Source organism: Neofelis nebulosa, chromosome 3, assembly GCF_028018385.1.
Source record: "Neofelis nebulosa isolate mNeoNeb1 chromosome 3, mNeoNeb1.pri, whole genome shotgun sequence".
Taxonomy (NCBI): Eukaryota; Metazoa; Chordata; class Mammalia; order Carnivora; family Felidae; genus Neofelis; species Neofelis nebulosa.
Window position 1 is genome coordinate 185,677,867 of NC_080784.1, and position 19,674 is coordinate 185,697,540.

General features: G+C 38.7%; 1 protein-coding gene across 4 annotated transcripts in view; it reads right to left on the reverse strand.

The window, feature by feature from the left end:
- Positions 1 to 7,140: 7,140 nt before the first annotated feature.
- The window catches only part of TBC1D19 (TBC1 domain family member 19), a 146,329-nt gene continuing 133,795 nt past the window's right edge, over positions 7,141 to 19,674 (reverse strand). For 3 of the 4 annotated variants that reach the window (XM_058722902.1, XM_058722905.1, XM_058722904.1), the window contains 3 exons: positions 13,159 to 13,274; positions 8,583 to 8,653; positions 7,141 to 7,556 (listed from right to left, as the gene is read on the reverse strand). In XM_058722902.1, coding sequence (XP_058578885.1) covers positions 7,482 to 7,556; positions 8,583 to 8,653; positions 13,159 to 13,274 — 262 coding nt within the window. In that variant the 3' untranslated portion in view covers positions 7,141 to 7,481. Of the gene's footprint in view, positions 7,557 to 8,582; positions 8,654 to 11,532; positions 12,889 to 13,158; positions 13,275 to 19,674 lie in introns of those variants that run through there. The other variant, XM_058722903.1, reaches the window with a different exon arrangement.

Here is a 19,674-nt window from a genome sequence, read left to right on the forward strand (position 1 = left end):
CCTTCCTCCATTGTCAAAGCCAGTAGCACATCCCTCCCTGACTCAGACACGTCTGCCTGCCTCCCTCTTTCCCTTCGAAGGACCCTGGTCACTACATTGGTCCCACCTGACAACCCAAGATAATCTCCCCATCTCAAAATCTGACTTAATCACATAAGCAAAGTGCCTTTTGCCATGTAAGGTCACATATGAGTTCAGGGACTGGGACATGGCGGACCATTACTCTTCCCACCAAAGGAAGGACGGCACCATTGCCTGCAAAAAGAGGTGTTCGTGTTCCATTTACATAAGAAGGACTTTCTCTTACCACATTTGTTACTGAGAAAGCAAGCATACAAATACATAGCAACATTGAATGTTCAGCAGGATACCGTGTTCTGAGTAAGGATTTAATGTAGGTTGAATATTCACACCACATTATCTAAGAACAAAGTTTTAAGGATTAAGAACAACTGAAGAAGTAATACGAAAACAATTGCCTAATTAATGGAAAAAAGGCATTGATAACACCTGAGGCCAGCTGCTTACATTAAAAGGAATAATTTGAAGAAGGCATTTGGATGATCAGTGACATACAATGGACCAAATTTATCTTCGCTGTGTATTGATAGGTCTCCCACCTCCCTCTGCATCTGTTTCATTTCCTCCCACTGTTTTATTGCTAAATTGACCAAACTATTACACTGATACATAGTTAAAATATTTATTGCGCTTATTTGAGAAAGAGGTACATTTAATTTAAAATCTATATTCTATTGCAAGTTCTAGTCAGTGAATAAAAAAAGCATATAGATTTGAAAAAAATGTAAAATTGTCTTTATTTATAGATGACATATTGTATATGTAGAAAATCTTAGGGAAGCTACAAAAAGGGATATTAGAAGTGGTAAGTTTAGCAAGGTCTCAGGATACAAGGTCAATATTAAAAAAATCAATTCTGTCTCTATATTAACAAACCATTGGAAATTGAAATTAAAAATACCATTTACAAAAGCATAAAATGTGAAATAATTAGGGATATTTTGACAAATACGTATAAGGACTCTACATGGAGAACTACCAAATATTACTGAATGGAATTAAAGAAGACGTAACTAGATGGAGAGGTATCTCATGTTCATGGATTGTAATGCTCCATATTGGTGAGTTATCAATTGTCTCCAACTGATCTAGAGATTCAATGCTATCTCAATACAAATCTCATCACCTTTAAAAAAAAATGGTACAAATGGGAAAGCTGGTTCTAAAAGTTATTTAGAAATGCAAAGAACTTAGAGCAGGCAAAAATAATTTTGATATAGGAAACGAAATTAGAGGACTGATACTACCTGATTTCAAGATTTACTCTAAAGCCGCAGAATCAACACAGTGTGGCATTGGAGGATAGATATAAATCCATGGAACAGAATAGAAAGGGTCCAGAAATAAGCTAACAGATATATGATCAATTGATTTTATACAGAGGGGCTGACATAGTAGGGATAGCTTTGTTTTTGTTTTTGTTTTTGTTTTAGCAAATAGGGCTGGGACAATTGCATATCCATATGCAAAAACATGACTTTCAATCCTTAACTCTTGTACTATACACAAACTTAAAAAAAAAAAAAAAAGATCATAGCCTTAAATTAAGAGCTAAAACTGAAGCTTCTAGAAGGAAACATAGGGGGAAAAAATCCTTGTGTCCTTTAGTTATGGAAAAATTTCTTGGATAGGACACAAAAAATATGATCCATAAAAAGAAAAAAGATAAACTGATTCAACAAAGTTAAAAGTTTTACTCCTTGATAGGGTGCCTGGGTGGCGCAGTCGGTTAAGCGTCCGACTTCAGCCAGGTCACGATCTCGCGGTCTGTGAGTTCGAGCCCCGCGTCAGGCTCTGGGCTGATGGCTCGGAGCCTGGAGCCTGTTTCCGACTCTGTGTCTCCCTCTCTCTGCCCCTCCCCCGTTCATGCTCTGTCTCTCTCTGTCCCAAAAATAAATAAAAAACATTGAAAAAAAAAAATTAAAAAAAAAAAAAAAAAGTTTTGCTCCTTGAAAGATAGTTAAGAGAATTAAGAGACAAGCCACGGGATGGGAGAAAATTTTAAAACCATAAGTGTATCCAGAATAAGAAATTCTTACAACTGAAGATAATTAATTAAAAATGGGCACAATATTTGAACACTTTCCAAACGAATATGTATAAATGGCAAATAAGCATGAAAAGATGCTCAACATCATCAGTAATTGGGGAAATGCAAATGAAAACCACCTATTAGGATGACTAACATGATAGTAACAAGTGCTGGTGAGGGTTTGGAGCATGGGGAACTCTTACACACTGCTGGTGGGCATGCAAAATGGTAGAACTACCTCAGAAAAGAGTTTAGAGGTCTCGTAGAAAGTTAAATTTATGCTTACGTATGACTCGGCCATTCTACTCCTAGGTATTTACTCAAAAAAAAAAAAAAAAAAAGGAAGCTATGGGTCCACAGAAAGCCTTGCACACAAATACTCAAAATAGCTGTGTCCATAATATACCAAAACATGAGAACACCGTGGATGCCCATTAACAATGACGGATAAACAAACTGTATGAAATAGTCACACAATGAAATACTGCTCAGTGATAAAAAGGTAAGGACAACTAATCATACGGCAACATGGATGACCGTCAAACATTGTGCTGAGCACAAGAAGCTAGACACAAGAGTACGTATGTACCATTCTGTTTAAATGAAACTCTAGAAAAGGCCAATCTAAACTTCAGGGACAGAGCAGGTGAGTGGCTGCCTGGAGTGAAGGTGTATATGGGAGATCAAATGGGAAGGGGATTAAAGAGAAACGTTTCAGGTGGTGGGAATGTTCTACACCACAAATGATCGAGGTACAGATGGTGATGTGGTGATGTGTGTCAAACCTTATGGAACTATATCATTCAAATGCATACATTTTACCGCACGTAAGTTATACCTTAATAAGGTGAATTTAAATGAAAAAAGTTGAGTGAGCTGAAGTGTTTGTAAGTTGTGTGTGAAGTGTTTTTTTTTCTCTCAAGATAGCCTTCCCCGTTGGAAGGGAAGATATCCTCTCTTGTAGGGACAATGCCACAAATCAACTTAGTGGGCAAAATGCTGCGTAACACTGAACAAGTCATTGAACTGCCCGTGTTTCCTTATCGGTAAAATGAGTGAATTAGATGATTTCAGCTGTTTGTTTACTAAATATTTATTACAGCCCACTACAGGGCAAGCACAATGCCAGGTTCTAGCTGAAAAAGAATTCATTTCGGCCATTAAGGAGTCACTAGGAGTCTAGTACAAGAGAAAGAAAGCTAATATATGATTATGACCCAGCTTATGTAAACTTGGGGTATGGGGAGAATTGATAAGGGAGCAGTCTTCCCTGATGATGCAACACCTGAGTTGGGTTCTGAGGTACAAGTAAGAGGTAAAGAAGGAAGAGAAGGCATTCTCAGCAGAGGGTGCTATATGGACGAAGGGCCAAAGTTGAGAGACATACTGTGGGTTTAAGGTGCTTCGGGTGGCTCAGTAGGTCTGAAACCCAGAATTTATCCTTATAAGGTCATGTGGTGTCTTGATTGAAAAAAGGTTAAAAAAAAAAAAGATTCCTCCAGTTTAAGCAGTATGTAGACAGGAATCCCGTACCAAGTAAGGATACCCATGTTGTAGTGGGTCACCTAAAAGGTTAAGGTAACTACTCCTTCAGTTAGGATCCTTTCTGTTGCAAAGAGAATCTTTTGGCTCACGTAACGTGCCAGTCCGGGAGCAGACTGGTAGAATGTGACTGGGGGAGTCAACCAGGTCAAGAGGGCAGCTTTTCACTCTTTCCATTTCTAGGCAGCAGCTCCAGACCCTATATCCTCTCTTTTTAACTTTTTTTTAATGTTTATTTATTTTTGAAGGAGAGAGAGACAGAGTGTGAGCAGCGGAGGGCAGGAGAGGGAGACATGGAATCCGAAGCAAGCTCCAGGCTCCGAGCTGTCAGCACAGAGCCTGATGCGGGGCTCGAACTCACGAGCTGTGAGATCATGACCCGAGCCGAAGTCAGGCGCTCAACTGACTGAGCCACCCAGGTGCCCCGTATCCTCTCTTTTTTACACCCCGCTTTCCTGAAAGATTAAACCAAAGTCTTGCAATCAAGTTTCATTGGTCCTCATTGGTCTTAGGTTTTTGCACTAATCCTGAAGCAATCCCTGTGGCCAAGAGGGATGATATGTGGTGACCGGCTTGGCCAGGACCCAGAGGTCCTGGGATGGAGTCAGCCTCATTTGAAGCATGTGGGGTGGGGGCGGCGGGTGGGGGGAAGAGGAGGGGAAGGAATTCCCAAATAAAAATTAGAGCCTTTGTGGAAGAAGGGAGACTAGCAGATACTTAGAAGGAATTAAGTTTCAAGAAAAACAGATCTCAACAATTCTTGGAACAAGTCAGGGGATACACACACAAATGGAAAATTTGCCTTTCGTCCTTCATACTTAGGCCGCCTGGTCACTGAAAACTGCCTTCAGGATAAAATAATGTGAGAATCAACATACATACAGAAAACTGTCACTCAATATTCTAAGCACCTGTATTAGTGGATAAACAGTTTTATGAGCACAAAGACAAGGGCATAATTAATTCCAGTTTATAGACTCCAGGGTACTCCACAATAGGCCTTGAAATGGGCCTTGAAGTCTGGAGGTCCTTCTGCCAGAGACAAGGTGCATGGCCATAGCTGGCTGAGGCTCAGCAAGTAATCTGGTGAAACTTAAGGATAGGATAATGGATCCAAGTGGGGGCCTAGAGTGGAAAGACCAAGCTGTGGCAAATTTTCCCTGCTATGCTACAGAGCCTGGACTTTATCCTTTAAGCAATAGGGTGTTAATTTTTATGCGTGAAGTGACAAACCGAACCTGTATTTAGAGAGCTGTAGGCATAGATTAGACACTTCCTGAGAAAAGAAGGAAGGAGATAAGCATAGGGGGAATAAAGCTAAGTTTTCAAGTAGAATACTGAGGGGGTTCAACCCTAGTGGTCTTTATTTTCTGTACAAAATAGGAAGAGTGAGTACATGCTGAGTGTAAGGGGTGCTATGCAGTTAAGACCAGCTGGAAATTGCAGTTAGCTGGAAGGTCTTATTACCAAAAAGTTCTATCAGAAAGTCTGTTCGATAAACTCTTCCATAATATAAAGTCATACATATGACATTAGTAGGTGAATTGAAATCCAGAAGAGCCAAATACAATGTCTACTAAGCTATTTCACCATCAGTGTGAATGCCACAGATGGAAAGATGACACAGTTAGCCCTGGTCGCTTAGGTCCTTGTGACCCTAGTGGAGCATATGTGGAGGGTTTCAGGGGTTGGCAGGCGGCGGGGTGGGGAGGACACAGGAGGAAGAAAGCCAAGAGGAGCCGTGTGCAGAGTGCAGCGAGAGGCAGAGTGGGAAAGACAGCCTGACTGCCCTTGATGCAATTTTTTAACAAGCAGCTAAGAGCAGCCTGGCCGAGGGTTTGTGACAGCAGCGAAACGTGCAGAAGCTTTGGGGTTCAGCTTCAGAACCACTGGCCGGAGCCGCCTGCTTCAAATGGAAGGATCGGCTATGCCACGCTCCATGTTTCATCTTGTGTGGTCCCAGTCTCCAGTGATCAACTAAAGTCAGACAGAGGCTAATGAAGTCAAGCATTCCTCATATATTATCTTCTGCCACTTGGCCTTAAAATGTCATAGTTAGAATTAATTACCGACAACAGCTTGTGCTTGCTTGGTGCTTTGCAGTTAAAAAAAAAATCACTTTCAAATATATTTTCTCATTTGGTCTTACTCGACCTGGTAAGGTAAACACAAACAAATAATTTCCTGCTGCCGGCCCTCCCCCCCCCCGCCCCCCAGTTGCAGATAAGAGAGATTAAAATTATCTAGGGATTTACAGCCAGGACAAAAACTCTCAGTCTAGTTTTTCTATAAGACCACTACACTGCTGCTTTTAAAAAGGCCTATGAATATTCTCTTAAAGAAACCGACAATGAGCCTATCTATACACATCTGACCTTAATCATTTAAAACGCTCTCTCCCTAACAGGGAAGAAAGAGAGATAGTAGTCAAAGGGTGTGCTTATATCTTCGTGATGAATGTGCATTTGCACACAGCGCATGGCAAAGCATAGGATTATAACTGAATCACTTGCCAAAGCACTGAAATGGGCTTCCTTAAGAATCGATCCTGAATAAGAAATTAGGATTTTCTTTTCAGTAAGTACCTGATGAATAAAGCATATATAAAGATTTTCGAATTAAGAACTAGTTATATCAAACCCCGGCATGCCTGTAGGCTGAGCTAAACCTCATTCACCTCCTAATTAATACATGCTCTTTAAATAAAAGACTCAGGAAATACATTTGGACAAAACACAATGCTAAGCGTTCAGTGAGAATATCAATCTATTGATTCAAAGTTCTGTTGGAATGATCAGCATCTTCAATTTGGACACTTTTCTTTCACATTCTATTATTCTGAATGACAGATGTGGTAGGTCTTTTGCAAGTCACATAAAATAATTATAGTAAAGACTCGCTTGTAATAAAGACCAAAATAAGACTGATGCCTTGCGTAACGTCTTCAGTTCTAAAATGAACGTGTGGTACCTACTTGTAGTTCCTCAGATGCTCTGCCCTAGAAGCAAATCTTGTTAAACAAAGATTCAGCAAAATTGGATACGGTTTTGATTTTTCATTCCCTTCATCGAATCCGTGATGCCCTCTTTGCGCACGTCCAAAGTGGGAGAACCTGGCAACAGGCCTCAGCAGGGTCAAGTCTTCAAGGCAAGAGATGGAAGGTTGAGAAGTTTGAAGGGATCACTCCGTAATTTTCTTTCTTCGGAAAGTGAGGAATAAATATTGTCAGATGGAGACAACTGTTATTTGACCTTCCCCAGTAGAGACCTTTAAGGGAGAAATAAAGTGGAAAGGGATCTAGAAGATCACTGGTGAGACAAAAGGTGTTAAAGACATCAAAGCACACTTGAATTCCATTACCTTTTTCCAATCTTCCCACATTCTACTCCACCCCTGGCTCTGAGTGAAGAACAATTCATAAGACAAAATGATACATTATCTAGAGATAAATTTACAAACTGACGGAAGAAAATTGTCCCGGAGGCTACATTACCTCTTCAAGTTTATTACAGTATCTTTAGCTCTTATTGCATATATCGTTACATGCCTTTTACAAGTCAGGATTATATATATATAGTATGCTCAGTTTAGCAGAAGTTATGTCTATTGCTTCTCTCTTGAAAATCAGCAGCATGCAGTGGAACATTTGGTGTGCAGAGCTTTGTTTCAAAAAGTGAAAAACGACTTAGGTTTAACTGAAGAGGGAACATGATCTTTATTGGCTTATATGCGAAGTTTAATTTTGGTTTTATGCAGAGTTTGCATAGTTCATGATTATTTTCTAATGAAAAAAAACTAGATGTGTTGTCAGTGACCTTGAAGGAGATCAGGTGACAGTAGCAAACAGAAAAATTTGAAGAAGAGGCATAACTTTTAAGGTAGAAAGGTCAGCAAGAACTGCCTGGAACAAAAAAACAAAACAAAAAGAATTGTTAATGTCAGTATTCTAACTGGCAAAAGGAAGCCTATGAAATACAGCACAACAGAAACACCACTGCCATGCAATTCTGGCTTTGACACACTTTCCGAGTTCTTCACATTCGTCCTAAAAGCCTGTCCTGAAGCTACGACCTCCCTTCGCTTTTCTCAATATCTTAACGTTAGAACATGTGCAAAACGCTAAAACGTGCAGTAGAAAATAACCTGGACTTTTGCCTTGAGCCTTCTTCAAATATACAAGGTAGCATGAGTTTATAAGAGGTCTAATATTTCAACTTGCTTCTATAAATAAACGTACATTATGAATCTTGGTCCCGTTATACTAGTATAAGGAGTATCTGGCTTTAGGAAATCGTTTTTGAGACGGAACTAATGTTTATTCAGTTGCAAGACGCATAAACATCCTTTTCCCTTTAAGCAAAGAATGTCGGCAGCTATTTTAAGGGTATCATTTAAATTTCTATGAGAAAAAACAAATAGAGTAATATGGTAAGCCACTATTTAATTGAACTGTGTGTCAGGTATAAATTATACCATTGAAAAGAAACATTAAAACATTAACTCATTATTTTAAATGACAAAAAAAAAAGCGCCTACGTATCTTTACTGTATCATCCAAACGCATGCTCTTTAACTCTCTTGACTAGATTTTCTTTGTTCTAGCAGAATATGTGGACGTGTGCAATAAGAAAATGCAACTTGGGCTCCAATAGTTTCTACTAAAACTACTGGGTGTCTGGTTTCCCGTAACAGTTGTAATGGTTTCCTATATAATCTTGTGTGTGACTCCTTCACAAGAAGATTGTTCTCAACTAATTAAGGAATCTTGAATACTTAATATTCCTTAGCTCGAAACTTATAGGCTTTACCCAAGTGAAGAAATGAGGCTATGAGTCATGTGTGTCCTATGCATCTGAGACTGAAGTGCCCAAGCCTGGCACTCTCTCAGGAACTATTTCCATCCCGTCCCAGTGAAACTTATCCTTACTTCAGCTGCAGCCAGTGATGTCACCTCCATCAGGTTCACTGCTCGGAAAGCAAACACAGCAGCTGCCAGGACTGGAAAAGAATGCACACTGTTTCAACTGCTGACCTACTCATCAGCCCGACAAATTTCCTGCTATGCCCGCAACCCCCTAGGAGAGCCCAGAACTGGTGCTTTACGTGACTTGCACGCATGCATTGCAGTTTAGGTCCTGCGACGAAGGGAAATGATCTCCTCCGGAGAACAGAGTGCCCGGAGGATAGATAAACTGAATCCCATAGTTTGGGGAAAAAGGAAAATTCAGTGGTTTTAAAAGAGCCATTTTTAGAAATGATTGCTTTCATGCCTGTAACTTAAATTACAAGTTTTTAAATGGCACGGAGATCTAATGATTACTTACAATTAAAGGTTTATTTGATGCAGGTGTTTTTTACTAACGCAACAGGGTTCTGAAAAGTTATATGGAGACTGTATTTTCAAGTTTATCAGATCACGTTTCATATGTCTCAAGAGGTCCTGATAGAAATGTGGCAATACAGCGTTTTCTTAAAAAAAAAAAATTTATAATATTTTGTTATACTTTTATACTCGGCATTGACTTTCTTAGAGTGTCATAAGTGGATAGGTATGTGGGGAGAGCTGCTGTGGACTGATCCCGAAATTTACATTAACGTTGGCTATAGGAAAAAGAAGTTGAAACTTTGAAAAAAAAAAAAAATTATAGGACACCTTGAAGGTCAATAATGTACATGGAGTGGAAAGCAACGTTTGCATACGTTGCATATGCCTATGAAAAGAAAGTAATGCTAACGTGTAATCTTTCTTCTTACATAATCTGCCACAAAGCCCCACATGTGGGAGTGCATCATCATGGCCTTTCAAGTGAAAGGACCCATGTGAGAGGTGGGTGGGTGCCCTGACAAGGTGATGGCAAGCCTAAGGATGGCTCTTGACTTCTCCCCCCCTTTTTTCTCTCCCATCAGCAGGGGTGGTAGTTTATTCTCTACCCCACAAGTCCTTGAAATTTAGGAAATAAATGGTAAGGAATCTTCAAAATTATTTGAAAGACTGGCTCCTGAGTTTCTGGCAGAGCTAATCCAAATAGATAGTTTTTTAAGACACATTTTTACTGTGGGAATCACAACAATGCTACTGACAGTTCTCATACCAACTCTGAGTTAAGAACCATTGCTAGCCCTACTGTATTAAGGTGGAAACTGGGGCCCAGTGAGTTTGGATGGCATGTTCAAAGCCACACAGGTAGAAAACGGTGGAGTGAGAACTTAACTCTGGCTCTGGAGCCTAAGCATCTAACCACTCTTAGCACTCAGACTGAAGGTAAGTAGTAATGAGTCTTCCCTGACATGAAAATCTGGGTGCTTTCCTATGAGTCCTCTCTGCTGCCCTTCAGAATGGTTTTCCAGAGATGGCCTGAAGGATGATGCTATGATGATCCTGGGCTCTGACAGGGGAGTAGACGTCAACATCCAGACCTCTTAATTTTCCCAGAGAGAGGCACAGAGCAACAAGACCAGACTGGGAAACACAGGCATTTTTTAGGGTACAATAGATTTTGGACAGTCTGGCAAAAAAAAAGCATTGCGACTAGTTAGGCAGGAAAATTCTGGGGGTGGGTGGGGGGTGGGGGGGAGATGGTGGTGGTAAAACAAAACTTTAAAAAGCCAAATCAGATGGGATTATTTAATTTGTCACAAGGGATGCAAGAGATCAGGGACAAAGACTTTTACCTTTTAACTGAAAAGGAGAAAACTTAAGTACTTTAGAGTCACTGAGTGTCTATGTTTATAAGAGTATCAAAGAAAATAATTTCTTTCGACCAGCAACTTCTCTATAGTTTTCCTAATATCTAGAATCATTTTGACAATGGAGACATTTGAGAAGCTAAGGAGTATGATGGCTACTTCCTTTTTTGTGTATAATTCAACAGAGTTGGTGAAAGCTTGACAGGATGGCCAAACTTTCTGCTGTAGCAGGAAAGAGTTTTACATGGCGGGAAATTGTTTTTCCAAAGGTAGATAAGAGGGGGGAAAAAAGATCAGGCCACTAATTGACCTCAGCATCCAAATGCTTATGTGCTCATAACCTTTATTTATCTTGGTGTCACATCACAGAAGTTCCTTTGCGTCTGCCTCATGTTTGATTTGCCCAGCCTTTCCGCAGAACACTTCTGTTTGCCAAGGAGAAAAGCTCTCCACTTTGGGATATTTTCAACTGCAATCATGCTTCACATGAGGTAGAGAGACTCTAACATTTCCCTTTGGCCGTTTAAGCTACGCTCGTTAATTCTAAGCAACTCTATCACAAACATTCAGGCACCTTTGTTTTAAACTGTTCCTCAAAAGACCCTCATTAATTCATAATTAATTTTTAGTAATACTAAATTAGTAATATTTACTAAAACTTTCTAAAGGCTATATAATAACTAACTTGGGCAAAAAAGGTGGTCCCAAAATATTCATCCCCCCAAATGTCTGAAATAATAACAATGAGTTTGGGTACCCCTACATGAAATTATCCATCCTCTGGCTCTTGATCTGAATTCATGGGAGGGGAGTCTAGTTCCATTTCTACACGTTCTGTAATTCTTCCCTGCTGATTTTTTAAAAACCGTTCAGGGAAAGTAGGAAACCGGTGCAGAGTGCATTTCTACCTGTTCATCAGTAACGTTTTTATTAATGTTCTGAGCTCCAGCAGGGTGCCTAGCTTCGAGGAAATGCGTTAGTCAACATTCATTTATTTCTCTTTCACATAAGTTTGCTGAGGGGTGATAAGTCCCAGAATGAGAACACTGAAATTGTTAGAGGGCTTAAAGGTCTTTCAATTCCACATTTCTTTCACAGTAGAAAACCTCTTAACCTTCAGGTGACCATTAAAAAGCCCATTCTAGTTTTGAAAACTCCTAATTATTAGAAAGTACTTTCTTATACTGAGCGCCCTTTCTTTAACATGCTCTAATATTTTGAAATGATAAACAACAACAACAACAACAGCAACTAAACACAACACTCTTCAAAATTTATGACACACCCAGAGGAGATTTATTTGCTGGAAAGTCTACAATCCTGTTGCCTGAGAAACAGTAGCAGAAAACAAGGCTTCTTAGCCTGGAAAGTAGAAGGCTCTGGGGAAAGGCGAGGGTAGAAAAAACATGACGATAACCCTGGCTTAACAGGAGTACATTTTAGCAAGTCATGTCATCCAGAAGTGAGATGGGCTAACTCGTCAGACAAGGACGACCCAACACTGAAGTGTTTAAGCAGAGGGTGAGGACCGCCTGTCAGAAACATCTAAAAGAATCATACCTGATGCCCTCTAGGATTCCTCTCCCTGTAGAGTCTATGCATCACTGCCATTCAGCCAAGACAGCTGAGGGCAGACCCTTCTTTCCTCACGCCTATCTGTACGGGCTCAAAATCCAATTGAGACAGAAGGATACTGGGAGTTGTTAGCAGCACCATTAAGTGGTATCTCTGATTACACCAAGGGTGATGTTTTGCTTCGCGACACTTTATTATTACTCTAATTTTGCTTTTTGAATTAATGTACTATTATTCTTGACCTCTCAGCATTCAAGAATATGTTAATATGGTACCTAAAGAATCTTCTATAAGCAAAGGGACTTCTTCAATGAAGCATTGTTTCCACAATTACCCAGAGCGGGATCTTGATAATGCTATCAATATAAGGTAAGGAAACGAAGACTCACACAGGTTAGATAATTTATTCAATATACACAACTGGAGAAGGTTGGACCCAGCACTCTGCCAGCTTTTCTGCGCTCCATCCATTGTTGTGAAAACCTTGTGCTATTTATTTGAATTTCCTAATAATCCCAATGATTAAAATAACTGAGATTATTTTGTATAAGATAAGCAAAATAATATAATTAACAAGAAATCTGTGCCCTATGTATTATCATACAGTTGTCTTGTATCTCTATTATAAGACCTGCTTAATTATAATAAGAGATCAATCTGTGGCTTCCTGAAAAAACAGATGAAATCTGTTTTTTGGCTGAAGAGAATACCTAAAAGGGGAAACTCAACCACCGGGAATCAGAGGGTGTTAGCGAAAAGGAAAAGGTTTTGCATTCAAGTCCAGAACTCAAACTCAAGTCCAGAAGAGCTGAGATTTCAGCTTCGCAGGGAGGCTCCGTGTCAGCTTAGATTTTAGGCCGTGGTTGAGAAGGGGCTCGAAACACATGTGAAGGTAGAGAAGCCAGGAGTAGGACTGAAGTATCCCTACACTCTGCTGTGCTGACCTCACAGCAGCTGACAGTAAGCCCTGGCTAAACTAAAAGCAGGGGAGGAGAAATGGACTTTCCTCGGAGCAAAGAAGAAAGACTCGGGATACACTAGTGTTGGGCAGTTACACGGAAGTATCTAGATCTCAGAACTTCAGTACTTGTCTTCTAAGGCAGGTAAATCTATTAAATGTTTAGGAATTAGAAATGACAGACACCTATAGACTCAAACTGCAGTTACAGATGGTGAATGTCAGAAAGTAAAGGGGCTTTATTATAGAAACAGCATGTGTTTTACAAACAAGCACTTATTACCAGCAAGAATTTCCAGAGAGTTGTATCCTAGGATTCTATCCCACAAAAGCAGGAGTTGATCTGTAGCTAAATATCCAGAGAAAGCTCGAACCATCCATTTAAAGGATATGCGTAGCCTGTAGGCAAAGAAAAAAGAAAATAAATTTTACCAGTGAATGTTTTTTTCTTACAAACGGACAATGTCAGAAGAGCCAACCAATTCCACGGTTAAGTTAACTTCTTTGTGAGTCTTAGAAATCACCTCAGCATTTAAATCTCAAGTGCTCTCTTAAAAGCCGCAAAAGTGCAATGGTGAGAAGCCATGAGTCTTCAAATCAGTGGTCTCAACGTATCAAGAGGGAATATGTATATCTGCTATGTTACAGTTCAGCCTTTAGAAAACTCACTTCTATGTGCTATTTTTCAGGGTCTTTACTAATTAGTTATCAATGAGGTGATCTTACTAGTCAACAGTCCTTAACAGTTTGAATCATTCGAATCACGATTATTTGAATTTTTATTCAAAATACCGGAAAAATGCTTGGCAGCTGCATACTTTTCCAATTCAATAAGTTATAGTCCTACGTTTCAGTCAAAAGGCTACATAGGATGAATAAAATAAAACAAGAAGTAGGAGTCTTTGAAGGCAAATAGCTGTGAAGTTATAAGGGACCTTAGAAATAGATTTCTGATTTCAAACCCTTCATTTTAAAGGGGAACAACCGGAGAATTCAATTGACTTTGACAAAAAAAAAAAAATCCTAAGAGTTACGAGATCCCACTATTTATAAGTAGGTTATGTTACAATAATAATTTATCTCTGAAATCAGGAAATGAACTCGTTAGCTTTGGTGCTTTAAGAGACAAACTATTCCCTCACATTTCTGTGTTATCTATTCTTACCATCACTTAACTGCTCCTGAGAAGTGTTAGCCAAACTCTTTGCTGGAGCTGTTACAATATTATATAGATAAATATCTGTGCTACTTTCTTAAAGCAAGAGAAAGGAATCTAAAGATTGCCTTTCTTGATGTATTAATTCTCTTAAGACCAAAAAGACCCCCAAGTTTTCAGAAATTCCTCAATACTAGATAACTATTATTCTAATATACCAAGGTACACAAAGGGAGTAGCATTGACAAATTAAACTTTTTGGTTGGCTTTAAGAATATCTGTTTATGAATGCCACAGTAATTTTTGGCCACAAGATATTTTAAATTAAAAAAAGATCATTTGTCTTTTAAGTCTAAATGATTAAGATCAACTAGTTTCATTTTATTGGATTTGTCAGTGTCTTAATAGAACAACAGCACCACACATTGTGCCCCCCCCTCTATGTACAGCACAGAATTAGTTTATTATAAATAAAGTTCATTGAGGTATAATTTATGGATAGTAAAATTTACCCCTATTAATGCACAGTTCTATGAGTTTTCCTAAGAACCAAATGGAAACTTCAAAACTGAAAAATAACAAAAAACAGAAAACAACCCTCACTGGATAGACCCAACAGCAAAATGGTAATGACAGAGAAAAGAGCCAGTGATTTTGAATACAGATCAATAGAAAATGCCTAATCGGAACCATAGTGTAAAAATGATTGAAAATGAAATGAATAGTTTCAGGGACCTTTGGGATAAGACCAAAAGTTTTAACATTTGTGTCACTGGAATTCTAGAAGAGAAGGAGAATAAATATGTTACAGAAAAAAGTACTGGACGAAATAATGATTGAAAATGTCCTAAATTTGGCAAAAGATACAAGCTTAAAGATTCAAGAAGCTTAGCAAACCCCAAGCACAGAAATCCATGCCCAGATACATCAGAATCAAGCTGCTGAGAAAAGATCTTGATAGTGGCTAATGAAAAAAACATTTTTCCCGAAATGTCTGGCAGAATTTACCAGTAAAGCCATCCATGCTGGAGTTTATTTGAAGGTAGAAGGTAATTAATTAAAAATGCATATTGTAGGGTATTGTGGGGGCTCCTGGGTGACTCAGTCCATTAAGCACCTGACTTTGGCTCGGGTCATGATCTCGGGGTCTGTGAGTTTGAGCCTCGCATCAGGCTTTCAGTGCAGAGCCCACTTCAGATCCTCTGTCCCCTTCTCTCTCTGTCCCACTCCTGCTCGTACTCTTTCTCTTTCTCTCTTTCCCTCAAAAATAAATAAACATTAAAACAAATTTTTTTAAGTGTATATTGTAAACCCCAGAGCACTCTTATGGACTGAATGGTTGTGTCCTCCCACCCGCCATGTATATGTTGAAACTCTACCTCACAACGTGATGGTATTAGGAAAAAGGGGGAGCCCTAGGGTGGTAATTGGAAAAAAAATGAAGCCCTCATGGTTGGGATTAGTGCCTCCATGAGAGTCGTGAGAGGGCCTGTTTCTCTTCTCTGCTCTCCACCACGTGGAGAATAAGTCCAATAAGAAGTCCATAGTCTGCAGCCTAGAAGAGGGTCCTCACTGGAACTCACTGAAGAAGAGGGTCCTCACTGAACCATGCTATCACCTTGATCTTGGACTTTTAGTTTTTAGAACTGTGGGAAATAAGTTTCTGTTATTTATGAGCCACACAGTCTATGGTAATTTGTTACAGCAGACTGAACTAAGACAGATATCTATGAAAAAAGATGTTTTAAAAAAGGTATAAATAATAATCCACAGTAGTGATAAAATGGAATAAAAAATACTCAATTAAGAGGGTTCGCATTTCTCCACATTCTCTCCAGCATCTATAGTCTCCTGATTTGTTCATTTTGGCCACTCTGACTGGCGTGAGAACCCTCTTGTACTGTTGGTGGGAAAGCAAACTGGTGCAGCCACTCTGGAAAACAGTGTGGAGGTTCCTCAAAAAATTAAAAATAGACCTACCCTATGACCCAGCAGTAGCACTGCTAGGAATTTACCCAAGGGATACAGGAGTACTGATGCATAGGGGCACTTGTACCCCAATGTTTATAGCAGCACTCTCAACAATAGCCAAATTGTGGAAAGAGCCTAAATGTCCATCAACTGATGAATGGATAAAGAAGTTGTGGTTTCTATACACAATGGAGTACTACGTGGCAATGAGAAAGAATGAAATATGGCCTCTTGTAGCAACGTGGATGGAACTGGAGAGTGTGATGCTAAGTGAAATAAGCCATACAGAGAAAGACAGATACCATATGTTTTCACTCTTATGTGGATCCCGAGAAACTTAACAGAAACCCATGGGGGAGGGGAAGGAAAAAAAAAAAAAAGAGGTTAGAGTGGGAGAGAGCCAAAGCATAAGAGACTGTTAAAAACTGAGAACAAACTGAGGGTTGATGGGGGGTGGGAGGCAGGGGAGGGTAGGTGATGGGCATTGAGGAGGGCATCTTTTGAGATGAGCACTGGGCGTTGTATGGAAACCAATTTGACAATAAATTTCATATATTAAAAAAAAAAAAGAGAAATATAATGAAAGCCACACATATAAGTTAAGATTTTCTAACAACCACATTATTCAAAGAAGTAAAAAGAAATGGGTAGGGGCGCCTGGGTGGCTCAGTAAGTTAAGCGGCCGACTTCGGCTCAGGTCACGATCTCGCGGTCCATGAGTTCGAGCCCCGCGTCGGGCTCTGTGCTGACTGCTCAGAGCCTGGAGCCCGTTTCAGATTCTGTGTCTCCCTCTCTCTCTGCCCCTCCCCTGTTCATGCTCTGTCTCTCTCTGTCTCAAAAATAAATAAACGCTAATTAATAAATAAATAAATAAATAAATAAAAGAAATGGGTAAATTAAATCTCAACAATATATTTTATTTAATTTAGTATGTCTCAAATATTATCATTTCAAAATGTAATAGATATTAAAAATTATTAATGCATTATTTAAAAAATACTCAATTAAAAAGTGTGCAGGAAAAAAGGAAAAAAGAACGAAAAAAGACAAATTGAAAATGTCTGCCAAGATAGCAGATGGTATCAATTGATATTATAATCTAATAATATCAATTATTAAATGTAAGTGGAACAAACATACCAATTAAAAAGACAAACTGACACACTGGAAAACCCAGTTACACTTTTGACAAGAAAGCCATTTAAAAAATAAAGACATAGATAATCAATATGTTAAAAGTAAAAGGACGGAAAGAATACACCACACAAATTGTAACTGAAAGAAAGCCGCGACGGCTCTATCAAATGTAGTAGACTTATTGCCAGGAATAAAGACATCAATAATGATATAGGGATCAGTTCTCCTAAAAACAGAGCCTCTAATACATGAAGTAAAATATGTGTACCAATGAAGGAAGAAATAGACATATTCACAATTATAACTGGAGACCAACATTTCTTTCTCAAAAATTAATGGAAAAAGTAGACAGAAAATTAGTAAGTTTATAGAAGGCTTGAACATTACCAAACACTTGACTTTGTTGACATTCATAGAATATTTTGCTGACCAACAGCAGAACGTGAATGCTTTTCAAATGTATTTGTAATATTCACCAAGACAGATCAAATTCTGGGCCACGTTACAAACTTCGATACATTTTAAAAAACTGAAATCTTATGAAGCATGTTGTCTAACTGCAACAGAATTAAAATAGAAATCAATAACAGAAATACTTAGAATGTTTAGAAATTAAACAACATGCTTCTAATAAAACCCATGGTCAAAAAGAAGTGACAAGAGAACTTAAGAAACATTTTGAACTGAATGAAAATGAAAACACAACATATCAAAATTTGTTGTGTGGAGGGAATGCAGTGCTTTGAAGGCAATTTATAACAATATTGCTTATATCAGAAAAGAAGAAAGGTCTCAAACTAATGATCTTCAACCTTAAACAAGAAGACAAGTGCAAAATAAGCCTAAAGCAAACATAAGGAAGGAAATAATAAATATAAGAGCATAAATCAATGAAATTTAAGACAGAAAAACAAGAGAGAAAATTAAAGAAACCAAAACATGTTTCTTTCAAAGAATAAAATTAATAAACCTCTAGCCAAACAATCAAGAAAAAAGAGAAGATACAAATATCAATCTCGAGAATGAGAGAGGTGTTGTCACTGTGATTCTATACATATTAAAAGGCTAATTAAGAATAATTAGGGAATATTATAAATAACTTTATGTCCATAAATACGATAACTTAGATAAAATGAACAAAATACCAAAGCTTACTCAAGAAGATATTGATAACTTGAATAGTCCTATATCTATTAAAAAATTAAATTCTAATTTAAAAACCTTCAATTCATAAAAGCCTTTTAAGAATGTATTTCTAGCTTGATAATTAATTTTTAATACTTTCTTCTGCATAAGAATTTTAATGTTTATCATGAGTCATTGAAATAAATTTGTTCCTTTTAATGATTGAAGTATATAAATAGGCTAGAAAAAAGTTGGGATTTTAGTTTCTAGCAGTAAACTAAACATCTTAATCATGGTAAAACCTCATTATATTCAAATGTTCATTCCACAAGAGTAAAAACAAAGGTCAATTTACTACAAATTTAAGAAAAAAAGAGACCTGTGTACAATATAAAATATTTCCGGCACATTCTTGTTTTATAATCTTAAACATTAACAGAATCCTGTTTTTTACTGGCTACGAAGGAAAGGGTATAAGCTCAGTATTATCAGTGGATGATATGAAATGTTGTTTTATAAATGGCATTTCTAAGATCTAAGATGTCTGAAATTCAGTGGTGCTTTACAGAAAGAATATATATAAAATCCTTCACTATTGAAACAACTTCATGAGGTAGGAATTCTCTTGATTCTAAAGATGAGGAAATTGAATTATCTTGATTTAGAGAAAGAAAATGAAACTTAGATGAATTCAATAACTTCATTAGGATTATACAGTTTAGTAGGCAGAATTTAAACCCTGGTCTGTCTCCTAAACATACCCACCCATCCATCCACCCATCCATTCATCCATCCATCCATCCATCCACCCATCCATCCATCCATCCACCCATCCATCCATCCACCCATCCATCCATCCATCCATCCATCCATCCATCCATCCATCCACCCATCCATCCACCCATCCATCCATCCATCCATCCATCCATCCATCCACCCATCCATCCATCCATCCACCCATCCATCCATCCACCCATCCATCCACCCATCCATCCATCCATCCACCCATCCATCCATCCATCCACCCATCCATCCATCCACCCATCCATCCACCCATCCATCCATCCATCCACCCATCCATCCACCCATCCATCCATCCATCCACCCATCCATCCATCCATCCACCCATCCATCCATCCACCCATCCATCCACCCATCCATCCATCCATCCATCCATCCACCCATCCATCCACCCATCCATCCATCCACCCATCCATCCATCCACCCATCCATCCACCCATCCATCCATCCATCCATCCATCCATCCATCCACCCATCCATCCATCCATCCATCCATCCATCCATCCATCCATCCATCTACCTGATGTGGATTCAAGTGTGGGGAAGACAAATACTAAACTGTTGTATTTCCCATTAACTACTTTTGCCATCTCAGAGTTAATGCACCTT